Here is a 24831-nt window from a genome sequence, read left to right as displayed (position 1 = left end):
GAAAGGGAAGAGAGGAAGTAAGGAGGGAATTAAGAGAGTGACCTTTATTGTATATGAAAATTAAAATCTTTTCTGGGGGGGCTGGGTGGGGAGGAGATACGGTCACTGCGAAATCAGTTGACGCTTGTGAGTGAATTCGCAAATCCAAATGGAGAGGGGAGATGTGGTTGCCCGACAAGGGATAAAGGGCAACTCAGGAAGGGGAGGGGATAGTGGGGTTAAAGAAATTTTAGATAGGAGAATAAGGGGAATGTTTGATGTTTTAGAAATGTTGTCTTATAAAGTGTTCAAAAAAAGAAAGCAGAAATGGATAAGAAGGAAAGGTGATGATGAGGAAACGGAAAGGAAAGATAAACAAAGTATGAAATGGCTATGTTGAACTATATGACTTTAAATATTAACGGAATACATAACCAAATCAAAAGGAAGAAACTGCTAAATTTACTGAAAAAAGAAAAAATTGATATAGCATTCGTGCAAGAAACACACTTAACTGAAGTGGAGCACAAGAAATTAAAGAGAGATTGGATAGGACATGTAACAGCAGCGTCATATAATTCAAAAGCTAGAGGAGTAGCTATATTAATCAGTAAAAATGTACCAATTAAAATAGAAGAGGAAATAATAGATCCAGCAGGGAGATATGTAATGATAAAATGTCAGACTTCACACTTATCGAAATTAAACTTCATCTGCCATCTCTCTCTGCCCAACTCTGCCTCCATTCTATTATTCCATTGTGACTTACAACAGCCCACAACGCGTTCAACCTTCATGTCATCTTCATAATTTCTTCTAGAGGCTAGATCATAGGGTGATATTTAATAAGAAGGTACATTTGTTTTTTGAATGCATTGTATTTGAGTGCTATAGGAAACTGGCATGGGAAGGGAATTGAAGTCCAGGGCACATCAGCAATGATTACATTGAATGACTAGGTAGGCTTGATGGCCAAGTAGTGTACTTCTATTTTCTTGCCAACTTGATTCGTCTTTCCACAGCTGTTGCTTGATCCGCTGAATATTTGCAGCATTTTGTTCTTGCCTCTTGCTTTCATCATCTGAGGTTTCTGATTTGTATTTTCTACACTGGAGGTATTGAAGCATTCAGTTGCAGAGCCTCATCATACTTGGTGAGGTTATGTGCTTGCTAATACTCTACTGATCTTGCATTCTGCAATGTTCAAATTTAGAAAATGGTAGAATTCCAGGATACAAGAGCATTCAGAAAGGATTAGTTAAAAATACTAATTGCTTCTCATTGATGCAGCCCACAGCAGCTGGTGTGAGTATGTGCGCAACATTAACTTGAGCCATTAACAAAGTTAGCCTGAGCATCTCATTGTAGTTGTGTTTTGGTGAGTTAACTGAATGTAGTCCATTCATTTAGAAATCACGTATTTAAATACTATATATACTTATAGCCTTGCAACTGCTTGTCCATGGAACAAAACAACACAGAAAAGGCCTTTCAGAGCAGTATGCTGTGCTGACCTATGGAAATCTACTCCACTACAAGCAAGTTTTCCCTTCCTCGCACGCGTAACATTTTTTTTCCTCTTGCATCCATGTGCTTATCGAAGTTTTTAAAACGTCTCTATTGTACCTCCCCCACCTCTAGTAATGTATTCCAGGCACCTACAACTCTTGAGTTTAAAAAAAAAATTACCTCTGACATTTTCCCCCTCAACCTTATTCCATTCACCTTAAGCCAATGTCCTCTGGTATTTGCTATTGTTGCTTCAGGCTGCCCACCCTATCTAGGCCCCTCATTATATCGCCAAGTCTCTTCTCAGCCTTTGCCTCTCCTTTACTTTGAATTTGTGTTTTTGCTGATGCTTTTTAAAAAAAAATAAATTGGTTTGTACTGTTATCAATGCTAATTTTCAGACTAAAAGTACATGGGGCCATTGTTTAAAAAAAATTGAAAAGAAATTGCCTCCTGAAAAGATCTGTTTGACAATTGTGGTTTTTGTGATTTGTTAAGCAGATGTGAATTTTTTTTCACTGTTCAGAATAAAGCTTTGGGAAGCCATTGACACTTTACTTACATTGATGTGTTCAGTGAGAATAGATTGTACTTCAGAAGAAAATTTAATTTTCAAGGGAACAAACTCTGGTTTGTCCACACTTGGAATATTGTCTGCAGTCTAATCACCTCATTACAGTGTGACAGATAATGTTGTGTTTTTATATAGATGTTTTTGGGAGATAAATTGGGGCAAGTTTTTAGTGTAGGTCACATACAAACACTTCAAAATAGATCTCATATACCTTAATAAGGTCATGCGAACCGGTGAAACATCACAATTTGTATGTATATAATCACACTTTGAGCAGTTAGGCGCCTGGATTTTCTCAGAGAACATAAGGAACTTTGAACCCATGAACCTTTTTTCCTCTGATCATCTGGTGATCTCTTCCTATGGCAGAGTTTGGAACAATGTCTGTTTGAGCATCTGCTTCTGGGCATTTGAATGACTTCCCAATAGAGGCACCCAATTTATAATTGGGGCCTCATTGTTGGGGATCTTAGTTCAACTTGTCTTTTCCAACAGACTTGGAGTTCTTTGAATTGGCAGCATTGTCGGTATCTTGCATTAATGTGCCCGCTGTATGTAGTCCAGGTCTCTGAAACATACAGAAGGACAAGGATCACTGCTGTTCAATAGTAATGGGTTGAGGTCTCTGTTTTCCAAACTTTGTTTTCAATTGAGCAAAGGCTGTGTTGATTCATTGAAGGTGGTGGTGAATTTAATCACCTCTTATTTATGGAGAGATGGATAATATGTGAGAAACAGTCCATGTTTTTCATGGCCTTGTTATCTTAATGCAGTGTGTACAGCAAAGAGAGATTGAAAGAGGAATAGTCAATGTAAGGCTAATGTTCTTGTATTTCTGCATGTGCAGGCCAAGCAAAGTCTGTACATTGCAGCCCAACATAGTTGGGTGACTTCGGTTCTAGAGTGAAGTCACCATGGATTAGTTTTGAAAACTCTTTCCTGCATGATGTTTATTGAAGTGAAACTTTGTAATGAGAAATATTCAGAGTCCTGCAAATCAAAACAGGCTCTTGGGGTCCAACTTGTTTTTGCTGATGAGGTTGGCATTCTGGGCTAGTGTATTTTGCGTGTATCCTTCAAAACCCTTCCCATGCTTAACTGTCTAAATGTCTTCTTGAATATTATAATTGCACCTCCCTCTATAGCTTCCTTTGGCAGCTTGTCCCAGATATGGACTAACCTCTGAGTGAGGGGGGGTTATCCCCTGAGTCCCTCTTAAATCTCCTCTCGCCTTAAACCTAGCCCCTCTAGTTCTACAATCTAGTTCTTCCTTTGAGAGGGAAAAACTGTGAGCATCCACTGTATCCATGCCCCTTCATAATTTTGTGAATCGCTATAAGACCACTCTTCTAAACCTTTCTGTATAACTCAACCTCTCTAGTCCCAACAAAATTGGGAGGAGGGGAACTGTCAGAATGATAAGTAGATTTAAAGAGGACTGTCCAGAACGTTGACTTGACTTCTCATTCATTGATTACATATCCTTGTTTGACATTGAATTTTCACATGGCATTTGAGATGTATTGATGTGGGCACTTGAATTTAAGGAAAATCTCACAGTCCCATTGGATGGAATCGAAGGCTTTGAGGCTGAGAAAGGCGGGTGTAGTAATTGGTGCTTCATCGTGCATTTCTTGTGAAAGGCGGGTGTAGTAATTGGTGCTTCATCATGCATTTCTTGTGAAAGGCGGGTGTAGTAATTGGTGCTTCATCGTGCATTTCTTGTGAGGTTGCCGTTTGGTGAAAATTGTATCCTCTCTTTTTAGATTGATGTTATCTGCAGTGAGTATTGGAGAGCTGCTCTTTGGTATTTCGTGGCTGTAGTTGAGCCAGATCCTAGCAATCATAGACCTCATGGCAGCATGGTTGGATGTGTATCCTTACTTGAAGATGTCACAGTTGTTGTATTTGATATAATTTTTTTCCAGTTTTGGACCATGAGGTTGTGGATTTGAAACATCAGTTCCGAAATTTTAGGGGTTTTCACTTCCTCTTGACCCTTGTTGGTTTTCAGTTGGGCTATAGATTTAGACATTTTTCTGCTAGGTGTAGTGGCAAGAATGGCCTAATTGGGTCGCTGTCACATGAAGTCAAGGGTATAATTTCAGTTGAGGAGCTTTTTGAAATTTTCCACGTCGTGGCTAACGACTATAAGTGTACCTCCATTTTGCACGTTTATTGCATTGTGCCTTAACCGTATTAATGAATTGCAGTGCCTCTTGTCCACTTTTCACTCACCATTTATTTAGATCAGAGATAAAATACCTGCAGAGCAGTTTCTTTTCGTGAGCATCCAAATGTAGAGTTCCTTTCATTTATAATAGCTCCTTGATGATCTGGTTATTCTTATCCACTAATCCTGGCCCCTTGTAGAGTTGGTTCACAGATGACAGTTGTATCAGACTAGAGGCCAGTCAATAAGCCATGGACAAGTATGACTGGGAATCAACAACTTTGGTGGGTCCTCAAATTTTGTTAGTGATTTTTCTTTTACAGTTAATGTTATATAATGCTGATATTATTATTTTTGGGGGTCAGTTTGATGAAGAAAACAGAATAGATTAGATGGTGATCAGTCCAAAATCTCAAAGAGCACTGTACTCTGACCTCTGCAAAGAAGTTCATTTTTAACTAAATTTTATTAGATTTTGTCTTCAGAAATATAAAATCTTCCCTGACTTGTTGGGAAACCCTGGATTATAACTCTTATAAATGGTAGAGGCAACAATACCTAGAATCAATATGGTCGGCACTGGCACTTCTGAATTTTTGTTTTTGATCAGCTGTAAATATTTATCTATCCTTTTACTATTCATTGTGATAATTCGTGTATCTTGACTGTGTGGCTCCAGCAAGCAAAGAATTTGGTGCATTGGTACATTATATCTGTGTATTTGATAAACTCGCGTATCAGAGAAGTGGGGAAATGAGAAAGAGCAGAGATGTCCTAAAGAAGCCATCCCGTGTGTGGATTGCTGAGTATCTTCAATTAACTCTGAGCCCACAGAACTGAAATGGAAGTTGCTTTTACAACCGAGCAATTGTTAGAGGAGGGAGTCTTTCCCTTTCTATGTTGCTGCTATACAGCATCTCCATAAAAGATCCCAACCCAAGCTGACGTCTGGCCCAACAGCTGCTTGCCCTGTTGAGTTCCTCCATCACGTCATTGTTTGCTCAAGATTTCAGCATCTGCAGTTTTTGTTTCTCCAGCTTTCAGCCGTTGCAGCGAGAATGGTTGACTGATACGCAGAAATGCACAAATGTTAGTTTCCCAAATTAGTTGGGGTATTTAATGTTTTGTATTGGAAACATTTGTGATGTTAGATGAGTTCATATTCTATTTAAATGTTAGAAAATATTAGGTTAGCCAGTTAAACTGAAATAAACCAGCAAGAACAGCTGATAATTTTTGTGCCAGACTAAATTGATTGAATTAACTGCAAAACATGTTTTTAAAAAAAATCAGACCAGGTTTATTATTGCTGTAATTGACATCTTTGGATAATACAAGTGACATAGTTGTACTTCTGCAGGAGGCCACTTTTAGAGGCTAAATCAAAGAAAATTAAGCTTTTTTGATTGAACTGCCTGAACTCTCATCACCCAACTAGAAATTTTAGTCAAGCTACCTTCTGTCACATGTAATGCAAGGAAATTAACTGCTTGCATTTGCCATGAAGGCATTCCTCTGAGTATTCTTTATAGTTGTCCAGATTGATTATTGCTTGTCAGCACGGCTGGGTCACAAACAACAGGTTTGTTTCTTTGCATAACCACCCATTAGGACGTTGGAATGTGACTGCGCAAAGGGCTGGCCCCAATGTGTCTACAGTTTCAGCATTTCATCTGGGCCAAGAACTGCGTGATGTACGGAGCATTATTTTAAACCAATAAGAATCGTAACACAGAATCGCAGATGGTGCTCGAGGTCAAGAGTAGATTCGATGAAACGGGAAGGAGCAGATTTTCTGCAAGCAAAATTTATAGTTCACTTTATTTTGACCTTCTTTTGCTTTTGACGTACTCTTTTCAATCTGAATCTACCTACACATCCGAGGGTTAACAATGATGATAAAAGACACTTCACTGCGCCAAGATCCAGACCTCAGGAAAGAATTGGCTTTGCTGGCCCGGGGATGTGACCTCGTCTTTCCATCAAGATTCAAAAAGCGGCTGAAGGCATTTCAGCAAGTTCAGGTTGTGCTGTGTTGCTATCAATTTAACTTTTAAAAGCATAGGGAAACTATATTATGACCCTGGCAAGCACTGTGTTAATTATTATTGACTCAGGATATGCCAGTAATGGATAAAAATAAGCAACTTGGTTTAATTGCATAATGATTAGCCAGCTTGCTTTATGAAGTACGGGTTGCATTTTAAAGTATTTTTTCCTGTTAAACTGAAATAGAATTCAGTTACATTTTGCAACATGGAAATAATAAAAATGAATTTTTTGTACTTGAAATTCCCAAATGTGCTTGAAGATTTTAAAGGGCAGAAAAGGTTGGCAAAGATGTATTTTGTGCAGATGGGATATTATTTGAATTTGGAAAGCTGAGGAATGTAGTCCACAAATAAATGTGCCTGTGTAGGGTAAGATAGTATGGTGGTTATGTTACTGCACCCATAAACTAGAGGCCTGAACTAAGAGTCAGGATACAAATCTCAAACCACCATAGCAGCTGAGGAATTTAAATGGGGTTAACTTATTTTTGTTTAAAAATTAGAATATAAAGCCGGTACTGGGAGCAATGAACCTATTTGACCATCTATCTGGGTCATGAATGTCATTTATTTTAATATACAGTACATTAGCAGCACAGTTGCTAATAGTAGCATAATGGCTTTACAGCCTCAGTGATCAGCACCGGGGTTCGAATCCTGTGCTGTCTGTAAGGAGTTTGTGTGTTCTCTCTGTGGCTGCGTAGGTTTTCCCCAGGGGCTTTAGTTTCCTCCCACCATTCAAGACGTATAGTGGTTGTAGGTTAATTGTGCGCAAATTGGACGGCACAGACTTGGGGACCGAAATGGCTTGTTACTGTGCTGTATGTCTAAATTTAAAAACATTTAAAGAAAATATCTGATCTCTTTGTCCAATCTTGTACATGACCTCTGAATCCAGAATAAAGTGGTTACACAGTACAAACCATTCTGTTCAGGACAATACCAGTGGGCACATGCGCTGAATAAATAGGAATTAAATAATGTTTACCACATTTGTTTATTCTTTCTCCAACCACAGCTTCCTTGATTTTTTTTTCTAATGATGTCTCCCTTGTTGACAAATTAACTATTTCACTATTTTGAGTCTCAAGCTGCCCAAATTCTTATTCATCTTCAATTTGACTTAAAAAATATATATGCTGGGGGATCAGAACCAGAGTGCCAAAGCAGGTAGTGGAGTGGAAGAGGAAAAAGATTATTAAGACTGCATATAAAGCTAGAAATCAAAGGTGCAAATGTTCTCGGGTCCATCTATTTCAATGCAAGTAGTTTTTTTTAAAAAGGCAGTCAAGCATGGAGTGTAGATTGGCATGTGGAATTATGACATTGAACTGCTCGTCCTGTGCCTCATTAATGACCATAATGCTATGGGGTTATGCTGTTTTAGATGAGATAGAGGAAGGGATGAAAGGGGGAGGAGCAGCATTGCTCATCAGGGAAAATATCACAGCTGCAGGCAGGACAAGCTAGAGCAGGGGTGTCAAACTCAAATTCACAGAGGGCCAAAATTAAAAAATTTGACTAAGTCGTGGGCCAAACTAAATATTTATTGAAAATTTTCAACAACATCTGCATGTTTTCTCTTCTTTCAACATATGTAATGTTAAACTTTTTCTTATTAAAATAAATGTTTAATAATAGTTTTGGTTAAACTCTTTCCAGAAGAAGCATTAACAAATGAGAAATAAAATATTCAATAAATAATATTTCTCTGTAGCCTTTAAGCTCCTTTTAAATGTATTTTTTTTCACAAGCCAACAAGTCAAAAAAATAATAACTTGCTTCAATGAAAATCCAATCTTTCAACTATGAACAGTCCAAAGTTAACCAAAGAAAATATTAATCCAAGCTTAGCTTACTACACTGTGATTTACTCTGGTGCACCTGGGTCTAAACCAGATACTTGGCATCTCTTCTTAGATGCAAGTTCATCAAACTCTGTGGTCAGAGTTTGCCTCCCACCTGTCTTCAAAGGTCCTGTTTTCTGTCTTTCATTTGGCCATTTTTCGTAAGGGGTTTATTACATGTGAGTTAGGCGACAGGTCGCAGACGCTAATGAAAGTAAAGAGAGGAGGTGGGGGCGATTAGCGGGCTGACGGGCCGGCACCAATGGGTTTGCAAAGCATTCCGGGATTTGTAGTATTAGCTGTGCATGCGCTATACTGGCGCGGCAGCCAGCGGGCCAGCTCTAATACATATTTGATATGATCTTGCGGGCCAAATATAATTATATCAGGGACCAAATTTGGCCCGCGGGCCTGAGTTTGACATGTGTGAGCTAGAGGGCTCATCCACTGGGGCTCTATGGGTGGAGCTGAGGAATGAGAAAAGTATGATCACATTAATGGGATTATATGGTAGACCACCCAGTAGTCAGAATTGGAGAGAGAGAAAGAGAGAGAGAGAGAACACAAAGTATGTGCAGGAGAACACTTTATGTGCAGTGATCATAATGCCATTAGTTTCAAGATAATTATGTATAAGAATAGGTCTGGCCCTCAAATTGAGATTCTATATTGGAGAAAAAAACAATTTTGAGGAAATGAGAAAGGATCTAGAAAATGTGAATTGGAACAGGTTGTTTTCTGGTAAGGATGTGCTCGATAAGTGGGGAGGCCTTCAAAGTTGATATTTTGAGAGTACAGGGTTTGTAGGTTCCTGTAAGGATTAAAGGCAAAATTAACAGACATAGGGTACCTTGGATTTTGAGAGATATTGGGGATCTGGTTAAGAAGAAAGGTGTATAGTCAACAAGGTGCTTGAAGAGTACAGGAAACCCAGAGCTATCTGTATAACAATGCAGGGGGGGAAAAAAAAGAGGGACATCAAGAGGGCTCAAAGAAGATGAGGATGTTTTGGCAGACAATGTGAAGGAAACTCTTAAGGGCCTCAACAGGTATATTAAAGAGCAAAAGGATAATAATGGACAAAATTGGTACTCTTGTGAATCAAACTGGTTGGCTAAGTATGGAGCCAGAAGAGACGGGGAGAGATCTTGAATGCATTTTGTTTTGCATCTGTATTTATTCAGGATACCAGCACAGAATCTAGGGGAAGTGAGGCAATAAAGGAACCTACACAGATTAAAGAGGAGGACGCGCTTGCTGTCATAAAGCGAATAAGTCCCTTGGGCCTGATGAGGTCTTCCCTCGGACCTTGAGGAAGACTAGTGCAGAAATTACAGGGGTCCTGGCAGATGTATTTAAAGTTTCCTTAGCCACAGGTAAGGTGCTGGAGGACTTGTCCTGTTGTTTAAAAAGGCTCCAAAAATAATGCAGGGAATTATAGGCACCTGAGCCTGATATCAGCACTAAGTTATTGAAAGGTGTTCTGTGTGTGGCCTCTGTCGGTCATGGTCAACCATGGTTTCTGCGTCTCTGGCAGTCACTGGAGTGGCCTAGGGCAAGCCAGGGCAGAGTTGATGGGAAGATCCATCTGTAGCCCATGAAGTGGGAATTCCCCTCTCCATGCCAATGATGGGTCCAATGGAATGATAAAAGTATATACAGTTTGGTGCCAGCAGCATCGCAGGATTTGCAGTGCCTTTAATCCTTTTCCTTCTCCTAGATGAGTTACCATTCATGGTTAACCAGCCACTTCTGCCACTAGAGCAACTGGTTTCAACATGCCAGTAGCTCTTCTTTGCCCCTTCTTCTGTCAGTGAGAACAGCTCTGCCAGGCCTAAGAACTATGAAAGCCAGCAGTTGGACTTGGTGGTCAGAGGCTGTTTGAGAGGCACACCATGAAGAGCACTTGTGTAGCAGTGGGAGCTCATCCTCACGACCACACTTCGGCTATAGAGCTACGGTGTTCTGAGAGATCAGATACTGTATACAAGCATTTACATAGTTGGAGACTGGTTCAGGATACTCAACATAGCCTTGTGCATGGTGAATAGTGTTCATAAGTTTTTCAAGGACGTTTCCAGGAAATTTGAAGGTAAAGCTACAGATTTTGTCTGTGTGGACTTTAGAAAGGTCTTTGACAAGGTCCCACATAGAGATTGGTCAGGAAGGTTCAGTCACTCTGTAGTGAGGTAGTAAACTGGATTTGACATGGGCTATAGAAGAGAAGCCAGAGAGTGGTAGTGGATGAAAGTAAAACACAAAACTCTGCAGACACTGTGGTTGAAGTAAAAACTCAAGGCTGGAGAAGCTCATCAGGTCAAGCAGTGTCCTTCATATAGCAAAGGTAAAGATACATCACCAACGTTTTGGGCTTGAGCCCTTGATCAAAGTATCAAACTCAAGCCAGAAATGTTGGTTATGTATCTTTGCTATATAAAAATCACAGTTTGACTTGCTGACTTTCTCCAACGTTTTTACTGTTGAGTTTAGGAGTTGGGCTGTTTATGGGAAAGTTGTCCAAGGCATTGATGAGACTAAATTTGTAGAATTGTGTGCGTTTTCGTCACCTAACTACAGGAAACGTCAATAAAATTAAGAGTACAGGGAAGATTTACAAGGATATTGCTAGGACTTAAAGAGCTGAGTTATAAAGAAAGGTTAAACAGGTTAGCTCTACTCCCTGGAGCACAGAAGATTGAGGGGAGATTTGATAGAGGTATACAAAATTATGGTGGGTATCGATAGAGTAAATACAAGTAGGCTTTTTCCACTGAAGTTAGGTGAGACAAACCAGAGGACGTGGGTTAGGGGTGAAAGAGGGCATATTTAGGGGAACAAAAGGGGACATTTCTTCACACAGAGAGTGGTGGGAGTATGATCTGCCAGTTGAAGTGGGGAATACAGGCTCAATTTTAACACAAAAATTTGGATATGTACATGGATGGGAGGGATATGGACTGGTTGCAGATCAGTGGGGTGAGGTAGAACAATAGTTCAGCAAAGACTAGAAGGGTTGAAAGGCCTGCTTTCTGTACTTTAATGTTCTATGTTCTTTTTCCAATCAGTTTGATGTTGTCATGGATGTGTCCACAATTTTTTTTGAAGGAACAGCTATTACTGTACATGTATTCCAGTGTGAATTTCTTCACATTATTGCACTTGTTGACCAGTTTGTTCCTTCACTTGAGATAATAGAGAAGGTATTTGGATTAAAGTTCATGAATGCTGTGAAGCTGCAAAAATGACTAGATACTTGTGAACCATGCCAAGAATAAATAGGGTTTATCCATTCCAGTGGGAGAACCCTCTTAGACGTGGATGAATTTTTAATTACACCGTGCAACCCCTCTGTCTCAGAAATTTACTTTTAAACTCTCAAAGACTTGTTCCATCAGGTTGTAATTATTCCCTTTTTTTAAAGCAATTCCATTACTTTCTTAATACTATCTCTTTTTATTTCTTTTGTATGCATGATATTTTGCATTGAATTTATCATTATAATTTCTCCTTACTGATTTTGGCATTCAGTGCCTTAGTCAGGATTGTTTATTCTATTGAACATGCTGATGTTTATCTTGCTCTCATAGCTCCCGGATCCTCTTGTCAAAATATCCCTGTGAAATGGATATTTAAACATTTTCTTTACTTGTGCGATCATTATTACAATGAATTTGTGGTTAACTTTCTAAATGGTTTTTGACATACTGTCCTTCATTGGACAGGGTTTAAAGTGCAATATTTGGGACTCCATCATTTGGCTGCACAAGGCATTCCACAAGTGGAATACTGTGGGAAGTTCTGGTTGCCCATCTATAGGAAGGGCATCAGTAAATTGGAAGAGGCGCAAAGGAGATTTCAGGATGTTGCCTAGACTAGAAGGGTTGAGATAGATTCAATTTATTGTCTTGAATGGCTAATAGAGAAGGTATTTGGATTAAAGCTCATGAATGCTGTGAAGCTGCAATAGTGACTAGATACTTGTGAACCATGCCAAGAATAAATGAGGTTTATCCATTCCAGTGGGAGAACCCTCTTAGACGTGGATGAATTTTTAATTACACCGTGCAACCCCTCTGTCTCAGAAATTCACAGTGTCATATTATGTGAAATTGCTTTTGCCTACTGTAAGCCATCAGCAGAAATTGCCTGAAATGCCTCTTGCAGTCAGAGAGAGAAACAAAAGAGAGTCTTCCCCTCCACCCCCCCCCCACCCCCCTGAGTCACCGAGTGTCCCTCGATTCATCTCTTGCACTTCTACAGCCACACATCATCCAGTCCAAACCATTGGCAAGCTGAGCTCCAGATACAAACCTCTGACACGGTTAGGAACCCTTCAGCACCCCCTTGCATCTTGGTTCCGATACCTGGTACCCTTTCAGCCAGATATGAGCCAGTCTCCAGCAGCCCACAGCCTCCATGGGTTCCTTGCCTCGAGTTGTCAGCAGCCCACTGCATACATTATGTTTCAGCCGCAGAGCCCCCTCAGTGGTCTCCTGCTGTGGTCAGGTCATCTCTCTGTTTCGCTTTCTCAATCGGGAGATTGTCTCCCTGTTTTCTGGTGCCTCGAGTCTCCAACCCCTCGTGGCTGCTGCCGATCAGAGGCGCCGTCATCTTGGGGGAAGACCCCGCGGTCATAGGATTTTAAATAAAACTGCCATCAGCTCCTTTAACGGACCTTTCAACGCCTGTGCAGAGCTGAAGGCAGGTCTGCAGCAGCGCTACCGTAACAGCAGCTCTGACAATGCTGTCATTGTTCTGGACTTGGGGAAGTAGGGAGAGGTTGGATAAGTTGTCCAACCTTTAACCAACAAGAAGTTTGATAGGGCAGCATGGTTATGCTATTACAACACCAGTGACCTGGGTTTGAATCCAGCACGGTCTATAAGGAGTTTGTGTGTTCTCCCTGTGTCTGCATGGACTTCATCTGGGTACTCTGGTTTCCTCCCACCATCCAAAACATATAGGATTATAGGTTGATTTAGGTTCAATTAGGTGGCATGGGTTTAAATGGCCGGATTCAGCTTCTTCTGTGCTGTGAATAAAATTTAATTTAAAGCTGGGTCTGTCTTTCTACCCAAGAGTGGAGGAGGTTGAGACCTGAAAGATCTTTAAAACATCATGAAGGGAACGAATAAAGAAAATGCTCAGTCTTTTTCCCAGGATAGATGATTCTAGAACTGCAGGACATCGATTTTAGACACAAAGGGAAATTTTAGAAGATGTCTGAGAGGTAATGTTTTCACTTAAAGGATGGTCTATTATCTGGAATTAGCTGCTGAGGAAACTGAAGATATGGGTGCAATAACATTCAAAAAATATTTGGACAGATTTATGAATTTAGAAGATTATGAACAAGATCCAAGCAAAGGGAATTAGCCCAGAATGCCAACTTGGTCTGCAGGGACTAGTTAGGCTGCAGGAGAGTCTTTATGGAATAAAGATACAAGAGACTAACTGGGATTAGCTTTGGAAGGCACCTTGGTCAACCAGGATGAATTGTGTTGTAGGACCTGTTCCCCAACTGAATAACTATGAATTCTGTAGACACTGTAGTTGAAGTAAAAAAAACACACACACATTGCTGGAGAAGCTCAGCAGGTTGAACAATCTCTTTTATATTGGAAAGGTAAAGATACAGAATTGACATTTCAGGCTTGAACCCTTCATCAAAATTTTAGAAAATACCGGCAGACGTCTGAACAAGAATGGGGAGGTGGGAGTGGTGGCAAAAGCAGGAGATGATAGATGGAGGGAGAGGACAGCAGCAATGAGGAGGAGGAGTAATGGCTGGGTGGGTAGATCAGCTGACAAGATAGCAAAAGGGGGAGTGGGGAATAGAAAAGTCAAGCCGGTTTAATGGAAAGCAATAAGGTCAATGTTAATGCCATCTGGCTGGAGAGTGCTCAGACGGAAAATAAGATGTTGTTCCTTCCATCTGTGGGTGGTCAGGATGGGATAGTACACAAGGCCATGAACAGACATGTGAGCACGGGAATGTGACTCTGAGTTGAAACAATTGGCCGCTGGAAGGTAACTGTGGCTGCGAACGGAGCAGAGGTGCTGAGCAAAGTGATCTCGTATCGGATGCTTTTATAGGTTGATATGTCGAAGAACCAGCTCGGGAGAAGGCTCTTGGCTTGTTATCATTTTTGTTCAATGATAAATGGTTCATTGGTCATGCTTGTCACAAGGTCTGTGAAGGAGTGACAAAGATATGATAGACTATGTAAGGTGAAATTAGTGACAAATCTAAACAAAATAAACTCTGAAGGTATAAGAATTGGTTGTGGAAGAATAAATTTCCTATTCCCTGTCGTTCAGTTCAATGGTTAGCTTTTTTCAAAAAATGCACAAATTGCAACAAAAAAGTCCTTTAAAGCACACAAAAACCCAATAGAAATCATTTCATCCATGGCTGACAAAGAAATTAGAGTGTTCTATCCAAGGAAGAGACTTGTAAAGCTGCCAGAAATACATTAAGCCTGAGGTTTGGGAGCATTTGGAACATGGTTAAGGAAAGTTGAAGAATTGATAAAAGAAAACAAGATAAAATGCAAGAGAGGGACCTAAGAATAGCTGAACTTTTTAAGGCATGTTAAAAGGAAAAATCTTGCAAAAGTGAGTGTCGGCTGCCCCACAGGTAGAAGGATAAGGAATAAAATAATAGCAAAAGAAACAAATACTTGTGTCTAACTTAACACAAGGCAAAACCTACTGGTTTTCTTAGAGACTCAAGGTTAGAATGACAAAGAAACTAAATATGAGTTTAAAGGACACATTTATATCCCTGTGTTTTGAAAAATGTAACCTTGACAATAACTTGATTACTCTTTCTAAATTCTATAGATTTTGGAAATCCTCCAGTGGATTGGAGGATAGCAAATGTGCCCCTGTAGCGGCAGCTAGACTGCTAACCGAAATAACACACGTCCATTGAATTAGCCCAACATCAGTCATGGAGAAACTGATGAAAACTTAAAGAATTTCATAACAAGACTAATTGATAAGGGTAATGGGATTGATTTAAACCAACATGAAGGAACTGTGGCTTGATTAATTAGTTCTTTGAGGAAGTGATTGCAAAGTACAGTACTTGGATTTTCAGGTGTTCAGTCAGGTTTCATACAAGGTTAACCAGGAAGATTTGACAGCGTGGAATTGTAGTTAATACATTAATAGAGCATTAGTTACTGAACAGAGCAAAGAGTGAGAATAGGGTGCCACAGAAAACAATGATCGAGCCCTGCTTTTTGGAGTATATATAATCAGTAATTTAGCTGAAGGGTCGAAGCTTACTGATAATACTAAATCTCGGTATGGACGAGGATGCAAAGAGGCTTTAGGGGATATAAAGGAGATGGATGAGTGGGTGAGAGCAAGTCATGTGGAATGTTATCAAGGAGAAAAAGTTTTTTTTTTGTTTAACAGAAGTTGATTGTTTTATATCATGAGAAATTGAGTAATGTTGATGATCTAAGGGATTTGGATGTGCTTGTGTGCAAGTTACTGGTGTCCATCAAGAAATGCAGCAAACAATAAAGAAGGCAAATGACGTTAGTCTTCATTAAAAGGAGATTTGAAAACTAGAATAAGTAAATCTTGTTGCTATCATATAGGTCCTTGGTGATGCCAGACCTGGAAATTTGGTCTCCTTGTCCAAGGAAGGCTACATTTGCCATGCTACAAAGAGTCATTCAACGGTTTCCAGAGATGAGAAGTTAGGCGTATAAAGAGAAGTGGAGTAAACTGGGTCTGTATGGTCTAATCTTAATAAGAGTGAGGCGATCTCATTCCATACACAATTCTTAAATGGCTTACTTACCAATTTAGAAGCAAGGAAGATCATTTTCCCTTGCTGAGAAATTTTGGACTTTTGGATAAGGGGGTAGACATTTCAGATGTATCTGAATGAGCAAAGCATAGATGGCTATGGACTAAATGCTGATGGATGGGGTTAGTACAGATGAGTACTTGTTGGTTAGCATGGATGTGCATTGTATTTGGACTGTGTGACTCTTTAGTATCTTGGCTCTATGTTGTGCAAATCAAGTTTCCTTGCTTTCAAATAGCAGCCTCACTTTAAAAAAAAATTTTTTTTTAAGTTCTTCCATTTTTTTTTCCAACTGTGAGTCTTTGTCTCCGAGATGCAGCTACCAACTGAGAAGACAAATGCTACATTAGCCTTCTGTACTCCAATCCTCTTGAAATTAAGATGTCTTACAGCTATTATATCTGGCCCTAGTGAAGCTCTGCCTGGAATGCTGTGTAAACATCTCATTTCAAATCCTAAGGCTGTGATATACCTCTAAAAAGAGGTATGTTACAAACCTTATCAGATTGACTTCTAGTCATTTGTGATAAAATGGAGCAAAATAGGTTTATAATCTCATGGGTTTACAAGAATAAGAGGTGAACTGATCGATACATCATTCTTACTTGATTTGGCAGGTAGGTGTGGAGGTGCCTGGAACCAAGGGTTGAAGGTTGAACATTGAGGAATGTGAGAAATTTTCCTTGAGGTTTGCTGCATATTGGTCTGTGGTTGTTCTCTTACTGAGTGTTTAAGACTGAGATTGATTACATTTTGTGGATATACAGACAATTAAGCGATGTGGGGTTACTGGAAGAAAATGGTAAAAGATCAGCAAGCATGTTGGCGCAGGCACAGGAAGCTGACTGGTCTGCCTTTATGTTTTATTGTTTGAGCTTTCAGAAGAGTGATGAAGTATGAAAGTATAATCATGTGGCTTAATCAAACCTTGCAATTTGGAAGGCACCATTATGGAAACTAGTTTTGGGATTTGAGTATTCCTTGAAATGACCCAGAGCTGAGAGTAAAGAAATTCTCCTTTTACACGGAGAACTGGGGACTTGGAATGTTTATTGGGATCATTTAGTTACTGTGCCCATTGCATTCCTCTTAAAACTTTGCTCTTTAGTCACTGATTCGACTCATCCCCACATTAGATTTATTTTTGATTCTGGAGAATTTGAAGGATAATTAATCTCATTATATAAGCGCAAATAGAAAGCTACTGGATTGCAGGATGTGGAAACACTCGATCTAATATATTGGACTGAAGTCTGCCTACATCCTCAACCACAAAAAATGCTTTGTTGTTTAGTATGAAATTTTTAATACTTGTCAGGAGATATTGGAGATGGTCCAACTTCTATAAATCTCAAAATGTAACTGCTAAATTGACCTTGGCATGCTGCCTCTTCTCAAGAGCAGGTATTATTGCTTGTCATTATAGTCTGTTGCCAAGATTTCAAAATGCATTCGTTCTCCTTCAGTTTATTTGCTGAAAGAATTTTTAATTTGTGTGCAATATTTAGAAAGGTGTCTTCCAAAATAAAGTTTGAGCAGTATGAAATGATGGATTTGAATGCTGTAGCTGTAGTATGACATTGGATCATAAAACGGAACTGGAGTTTTGAGGAGGAAATTGAGGAATTTAAAATAGTTTGCATATAAAGTACAGTGTTTATGTAGACATCACTAACAATCTATTTGCTACATCAATGATTACAATTCACAGTGAGATGAATGGCAATTTGATCATAGTGTTTTGGGTAAAGAATGTTATCCAGATGACTTAAAGATTCTCTTCCAAGTAACACGATATCTTTTCTTGGCAATCACTTTTGTATTTTCTGGCAAATTGATCTTGTGTATTTTTTTTCAGTGGAGGAACAAAATCCTGATGCATATGAAGTGTTGATAGAATATTGGGCACTTGCCATTTATCTCTCTGAATCTGGAATCTAGAATGCACCCTGTGCTTGTCTTGAGCATTTCAATTCCAGAACTGTCGGAGAAAGCCTTCAACAACTTGCAGAGCCTACCTGAAAAAGGATTTCTGCCTGAAATTAAAGGTTTGCATAGAAATAACTGAATGGCTCTGACCTTCCACCATCATGAAGTGCTTTGAGAGGTTGATCATGACCAGCCATCTTTGATCACTCCAACTCAAGTACAGTTGAAACAGGTCCATAGCAGATGCCATCTGCTTGGCACACGGTCAGCCATAGCACATCGAGACAACATGTGCAGACTACTGCAGTACGGTATACAACACAATAGTATTAAATAAACTAATCCAGGCTTGACTTTGGTCACACACCCCTCTTTACAATTGAATGCATGACTTTTCATCCACACTCCAATCAGTGAGGATTGGTGATAGCACCACCTCTGCAACTATCCCGGTTACCAGTGCACCACAACGCTGTGTACTTAATCCCCTACTATAGTGCCTGTGCACCCACAATCGTATGGCCAAGCATAGTTCTAACTCTATAAACTCACAAATGACACCAACGTAAGCAAAAATCTAACAATGACGAAGAGGAGTATAGAAGAGTGAAGGCCTTGGTCTTGTCTTACTTGGTTCCAGGGCAACAACTTCTACCTCAATGTCAGCAAAACCAAGAAACTGATTCCAGACTTCTTGAGGAGGGCAGAGCTGGTCTGCATCTATGCTGAAGTGGAGATGGTAGACATTTTACAAATTCCTAAGTGTAAGCCCCTACAATAACTTGTATTGTTCCACCCACATTAATACAATGGTCAAGAATGTACTCTAGCACCTCGACTTAGCTAAAAGCTGGAGGAAATTTGGCAATGCCTTGTTCAATTGCACCATTTGAAGGCATCCTATCAGGGTGCATGACTGTTGGATATGGGAACTGCTTCACCAGTAGCCAGTATATTAAAATACTCATCCCACCTCAACCATGCTCTCGTCACTCTACTCCTGCCTGGAAGAGGATTCATGAGTACAAGATCATACACTACCAGACTTGTAGATAATTTGTTTTCTGCTGTTATCAAACTTCTGCAAGAACTTCAAAATAGTAAAATTTATACTGCCTTTGCTCTATGCCAATTGATCATTCTCGATAGCTTGCTAAACCTGCAAATCAATCTTTTGCGATTCATGCACAAGTACTCCCAAGTCCTTCTGCATGTCAGCAAGCTGCAATCGCTTGCCATTTAAATAATAATCCATTTCCTTCCAAAGTGGATAATTTCATATTTACCAACACTGTACTCCTTCTACCAAACCCTTGCCCACTCTCACTTAATCTATCTATATCTTTGCAGACTCTTGATACTCTCTACACAATTGGCTTTTCCACTCAACTTGGTGTCATCAGCCAACTTGGATACTCTATACTCTATCTCCTTTTCCAGATCATTTTCCCCCATAACCATTAATTCCCATACAATGCAAAAATTGAACTTTATCTTTAATATATTTAATGAAGCAGCCTCTTGGACTGAACATCTCACAGATTTACTACTCTCTGGGGAGGGAAAAACAACTCTTTCGCATATCCATCCTAAATATACTCTTCCGAATCTTATCCTGTCTAACATTGAAAAGAACTTTCCTGCTTCTGTCTTGCATAAAATTGTTATAGATGGTTCTATAAGATCCTTCTCATTCTTCTGATTCCAATGGGAGTCAGCTGTAGAAGCTGGGGTTTTGTGCAGTGCACAAGTGCTGGAGAATACTGGTTCATGCAACATTCATGGAAAGCAAAGGGCCATTCAGCGTTTTGGGCAATTTACAACGTGAGTATCCATAATTTTTTTAAATGTATAAACAAATAGCACCATCCCTCCCTTTTAAAACTTATTTAATGCAGCACAGTTGGTATACCAGTTAGCGCAATGCCTTTACAGCGCCAGCAATCAGGACCAGACTGGGGTTCAAATCCTGTGCTGTCTGTAAGGAGTTTGTACGTTCTCCCTGTGTCTGTGTGGGTTTTCTCCAGCGGCTCCGGTTTCCTCCCATTGTTCAAAAACATAACAGTGGTGTAAATTGAGTGGCATAGACTTGTGGGCCGAAATGGCCTGTTCCCATTCTGTATTTCTAAATTTAAATTTAATCTAATTTTTCAACCATGAGAATTCTTATCTGCCTTCTCGCAAACTTTTCAATGTCTTTTCATTGTAATTCCCGAGGCCAGTAAGGTGGCACAGCTAGTGGAGCTGCAGTCTCCTGGCTCTATCAACCTGGGTTGTATCTTGACATCTGCTATCTTTGTAGCCTTTGTGTTCTTCTGGTGAATATCAACCCCTTTCACACTGAAACTTTGTAATTGATGGCCAACCTACCAGTTAAGGGTCCAGTGTGAAAGCTCCTTAATTGGCACGCAGCCATCAAATCATCCCCGGCATCAACTGACACCTGTGTGCCAGTTCACCCAGTGTGAAAGGGACAAGGACTATCCAGGGACAAAGTAGTGACACATTGATGCTGTTTTTACGTGAGTACAGGAACGTGAAAGAAACAAAAGATTAGAAAAGATATAATCTTTGCCAACTTATACAAATCTTAAATTTTTAAATGACCGTGGGAAAGTCGCAGCAGGAGAGAGCAATGGCCTACCTGCCATCCCACAATTCTGTGCAGCAGAGAAACCCCTTCTCTGCCACTCGGAATTCTGGAAGGATAGGTCCACCATCGCTCTATCCCACAGTCTTTATAAATTGTGTGGCTATGTGTTATACTGCTTTCCCAAGGTCTTTTATAAAATTATAAAGGTTTACGTAGGTCAGTACAACAACAGGGGCTGAAGGGCTCATACTGTGCTGTACATAATGCTAAATCATGGTTAATTTTGTTTAAATACAAGATCATAATACATTGATCAGGATTTAGGGAAAGTCCACCGTCACTTGATGCATTACTCAGATGTCACTGGTGAAGGATAGAACCCCCTCTTCCCAGGTTTGCCTTGTGATGAGTGTGAAAGGACTCAGAGAACTGGTTAATAGTGGTCCAGTGTGAAAATGGCTTCAGATTCTTATGCCAAGATTACTCCAATCTCCTCTGCCAGCTGGTGGGTTAATTGGTCACTAATTCACTGCCAAAATGTTTGGCCTGGAAGTCAGCCTGAAGAAAACTGAGGTCCTCCATCAGCCAGCTCCCCACCATGACTACCAGCCCCCCCACATCTCCATCGGGCACACTGAACTCAAAATGGTCAACCAGTTTACCTATCTCGGCTGCACCATTTCATCTGATGCAAGGATCGACAACGAGATAGACAACAGACTCGCCAAGGCAAATAGCGCCTTTGGAAGACTAGACAAAAGAGTCTGGAAAAACAACCAACTGAAAAACCTCACAAAGATTAGCGTATATAGAGCTGTTGTCATACCCACACTCCTGTTCGGCTCCGAATCATGGGTCCTCTACCAGCATCACTTACGGCTCCTAGAACGCTTCCACCAGCGTTGTCTCCGCTCCATCCTCAACATTCATTGGAGCGACTTCATCCCTAACATCAAAGTACTCGAGATGGCAGAGGCCGACAGCATCAAATCCACGCTGCTGAAGATCCAACTGCGCTGGGTAGGTCACGTCTCCAGAATGGAGGACCATCGCCTTCCCAAGATCGTGTTATATGGCGAGCTCTCCACTGGCCACCGTGACAGAGGTGCACCAAAGAAGAGGTACAAGGACTGCCTAAAGAAATCTCTTGGTGCCTGCCACATTGACCACCGCCAGTGGGCTGATATCACCTCAAACCGTGCATCTTGGCGCCTCACAGTTCGGCGGGCAGCAACCTTCTTTGAAGAAGACCGCAGAGCCCACCTCACTGACAAAAGACAAAGGAGGAAAAACCCAACACCCAACCCCAACCAACCAATTTTCCCCTGCAACCGCTGCAACCGTGTCTGCCTGTCCCGCATCAGACTTGTCAGCCACAAACGAGCCTGCAGCTGACGTGGACATTTACCCCTCCATAAATCTTCGTCCGCGAAGCCAAGCCAAAGAAAGAAGAATTCTCCCTATGTTAGTGGTTGAATATAGGGGGTGTTGATGAGAATAGCACTGGAAGGTCGATAAGGAGTAGATTGGAAAAATTAAAGTACTTGGAATCTTCAACACTGAGTCACGGATTTGGTAGGTTTAGGATGTGACTACGAAAGGTCTTCATCGTTCACAGATCTTTTATATACATAAAACATTGCTTAGTCTATTGCTGGAGTACAGTATGTGATTGCACTGGAGAGGGTGCAGAAGAGATTTTCCTAGAATTGACTAATATGGGCCAGAGACTGGAAAAATTGGTCTTGATTTCATCATTGATATGGAAGTCAACTGTTCTCCATTGCAGAGATGCAAACTAGAGGCCATAGGGTTTTTTTTTAGAATAAGAAACACATAGTTTGGAGAAAACCTGAGGAAGAATTGTATCTTTCCCAGCTAGACAGTGGTTAGAATCTGAAATGTACAGCTTGAATCTAGAGGAGGTAGGTGCTTTCAAAACATTTAAGAAAGATCTAGGTGAGCACCTGAATCACCAAGTCATAGAAGCTGCAGACCAAGTACTGGTAAATGGGATTGGTAGAGATGGGTATTTGAGGGTTGACATGGACTTGGATGTGCTAGGTTACTGAAAATGGCATCCAGATTCATGAAGGTCATACACACAGAGGACCCAGATCAAGAATTCAGAAATAAATAAATGACCCTGTCCCATCAGATGTAATATTTTGATCACATTACACAAAATGGTTGCAACCTGGAATAGTGTTTCTGGACCAATGTATTTGCGTGAATTTATCATCTCTGTTAATCTATCTCATTATCTTGTGGCCAACTAAACTTGTTAATATGGCATTGAAGAATGGACCTCTCTCCTCTCAAGTTTGCTCTCCATTTCAACAAAATCATGGCTGATATTCTATATCAATCCTTTTTTCATTCTCTATCCCCATAATCTTTTGTTGCCCCGATGGTTAAAAATGGATCAATGAGCCTCCAGCATAGAATATTCCAAAGATTTATCACTCTTTTAAATGAAGAAATGTTTCCACACTTCATAATTAGATGGTCTATCTTTTTTGAGACTGAACCAAAATTCTAAATAACTTAGCCAGGAGAAACCATCTCCATTATCTAGTATGTGAAGCCCTCCTACTGTTTGTGTATGTTTCAGTGAGATAGCCTCTCATTCTTCTAAACTCTGAGGATTAGAGGTCTATCGTAATATAGTTCTCCTCATGGACTTGCCAATCCATGAACTAGTATAATGGATCTTTTGTGACCTCTTTAAAGTAAGGATACAAAGTTTGTACACACTACTCTGATATGATTATGCCATAGCCCTAAAAAATTATACTATGACATTTTTACACATATATGGCATAAGAGGCTAACATTCTATTTGCCTTTATAACTGCTTGCTACACCTTCATGTTGGCGTTCAGGACTGTGTACAAGGGTACTCAACTTCCTTTGATTATCAGCTTTCACTTCCCTCTCACTTTCCATTGAACATCTTTTGCTTTGATTAATATCTGACACTGCTCAAAATATGACTAAAAGGGATAGTTAAAATTTCAGGCTTGTCTATTCCAAAAATATATTTTTAGAAATGGATGATATGCAGCTATCTATGTAGGTAAAAATGAGCCATATATTCAGATTGAAGATTTTTTTAAAATAGTAAAATGTACTGAAACCGTTGAAAACCATTCGTCCAGTCAAAGCTTTATTTTTTGACTTTCTCCCTTTGAGGATAATGGGATAAAGCTAGCCAAGGATTAGAGTTCCTTGATTAGAAAGTTTAATTTTATTTTTGAACTGAGAAGATCTTGAAATCACAGTTTAAAGCATAATATGATGTCAAAAATATGTCAACTAATTTTTACAGCTGAACACATTACCTAAAAGATGAAGCCTTCAACTTCTTCAATACTTACATACGTTTATATTAGATTTTATATTGAAATCTTGAATATTGTGCCCAAGATTAAAGCTCATGAGGCAATCTTGTATAAATTGGTGGCCATCTTAAGCATTTATGTTGCCATGCTTAGCAGAAGATTGGAGAATCTCATTAAAATTGATTTTATCTTGTTAAGAATGTAAGTTTGATGTCTTAATGTCTTGTCCTGTGTGTACACACTACATGACCTAAATGTCTGTTTATTTCTCATAGGTTCAAGCAAAGAAAGAGAACCTGTTGCCGCCGACATTGAGCGAGTGCATTCCGAAGTTCTATTTTCCTCAAGGCTGCCCCCAAAAAACTCTTAATGTAGATACAGTAATTGGTAGGATAGAAAATGTCTTTGCCCAGTTTAAGAATGAAAAAGCAACCTTGGAAGACATGGGAAAAATTGCCAAAGTAAGTTTTATTTATATTTTGTGAAATCTTGTCCAGATGAAACAACAGTTCACTTCACTTCCAATCCACGTATAGTATTCAGTGCTCACAATGTGGTCTCCTTGGCACTTGTATTCAGTCTGCAGGGTAACCCAGATTTTTCATTTGCCCCTGCCCCTTGTTGAATTTTCCATCCATTCCCACTCTGACCTATGCCTGTGATCTCCCTGTGTTGTAATAAAGTTCAATGTAAGCTTAAGGAATTCTACCTTGTCTACTCTATAGGCAAGTTCCAGCCATGTTTGCATCAGAACTGGCCTGTTCTGTTCTAATGTTGTAGGTCATCTATCTGTAATGTTGATTCAATTTTATCTGTATGAGCACAGCTTGCCTGGGTATTTCTTCCATCTATGCATTTCACAAGCAATTGATTTTTTTCTAAAATTTAATTTTTCTCCAATTCTCCAATTGACATAACTTAATCATCAATTTATCCCCATAGCATTCCTGTCCTCATTAGATATATTCCCTTTGTCTTTCAATTTCCCCTTGTAATCTCTG

The 24831-nt window shown here is 39.9% G+C and overlaps 1 protein-coding gene across 8 annotated transcripts in view; it reads left to right on the top strand.

The window, feature by feature from the left end:
- Window positions 1-24831, top strand: part of ppp2r3b (protein phosphatase 2, regulatory subunit B'', beta) — a 122287-nt gene that overhangs the window by 30900 nt on the left and 66556 nt on the right. For 7 of the 8 annotated variants that reach the window (XM_069891967.1, XM_069891963.1, XM_069891968.1 and 4 more), the window contains exon 3: window positions 24106-24291. In XM_069891967.1, coding sequence (XP_069748068.1) covers window positions 24106-24291 — 186 coding nt within the window. Of the gene's footprint in view, window positions 1-5978; window positions 6260-24105; window positions 24292-24831 lie in introns of those variants that run through there. The other variant, XM_069891970.1, reaches the window with a different exon arrangement.

Source organism: Narcine bancroftii, chromosome 7, assembly GCF_036971445.1.
Source record: "Narcine bancroftii isolate sNarBan1 chromosome 7, sNarBan1.hap1, whole genome shotgun sequence".
Classification (NCBI taxonomy): domain Eukaryota; kingdom Metazoa; phylum Chordata; class Chondrichthyes; order Torpediniformes; family Narcinidae; genus Narcine; species Narcine bancroftii.
Note: the sequence above shows the minus strand (reverse complement) of the source record. Positions and strands in the feature narration are given on the sequence as shown.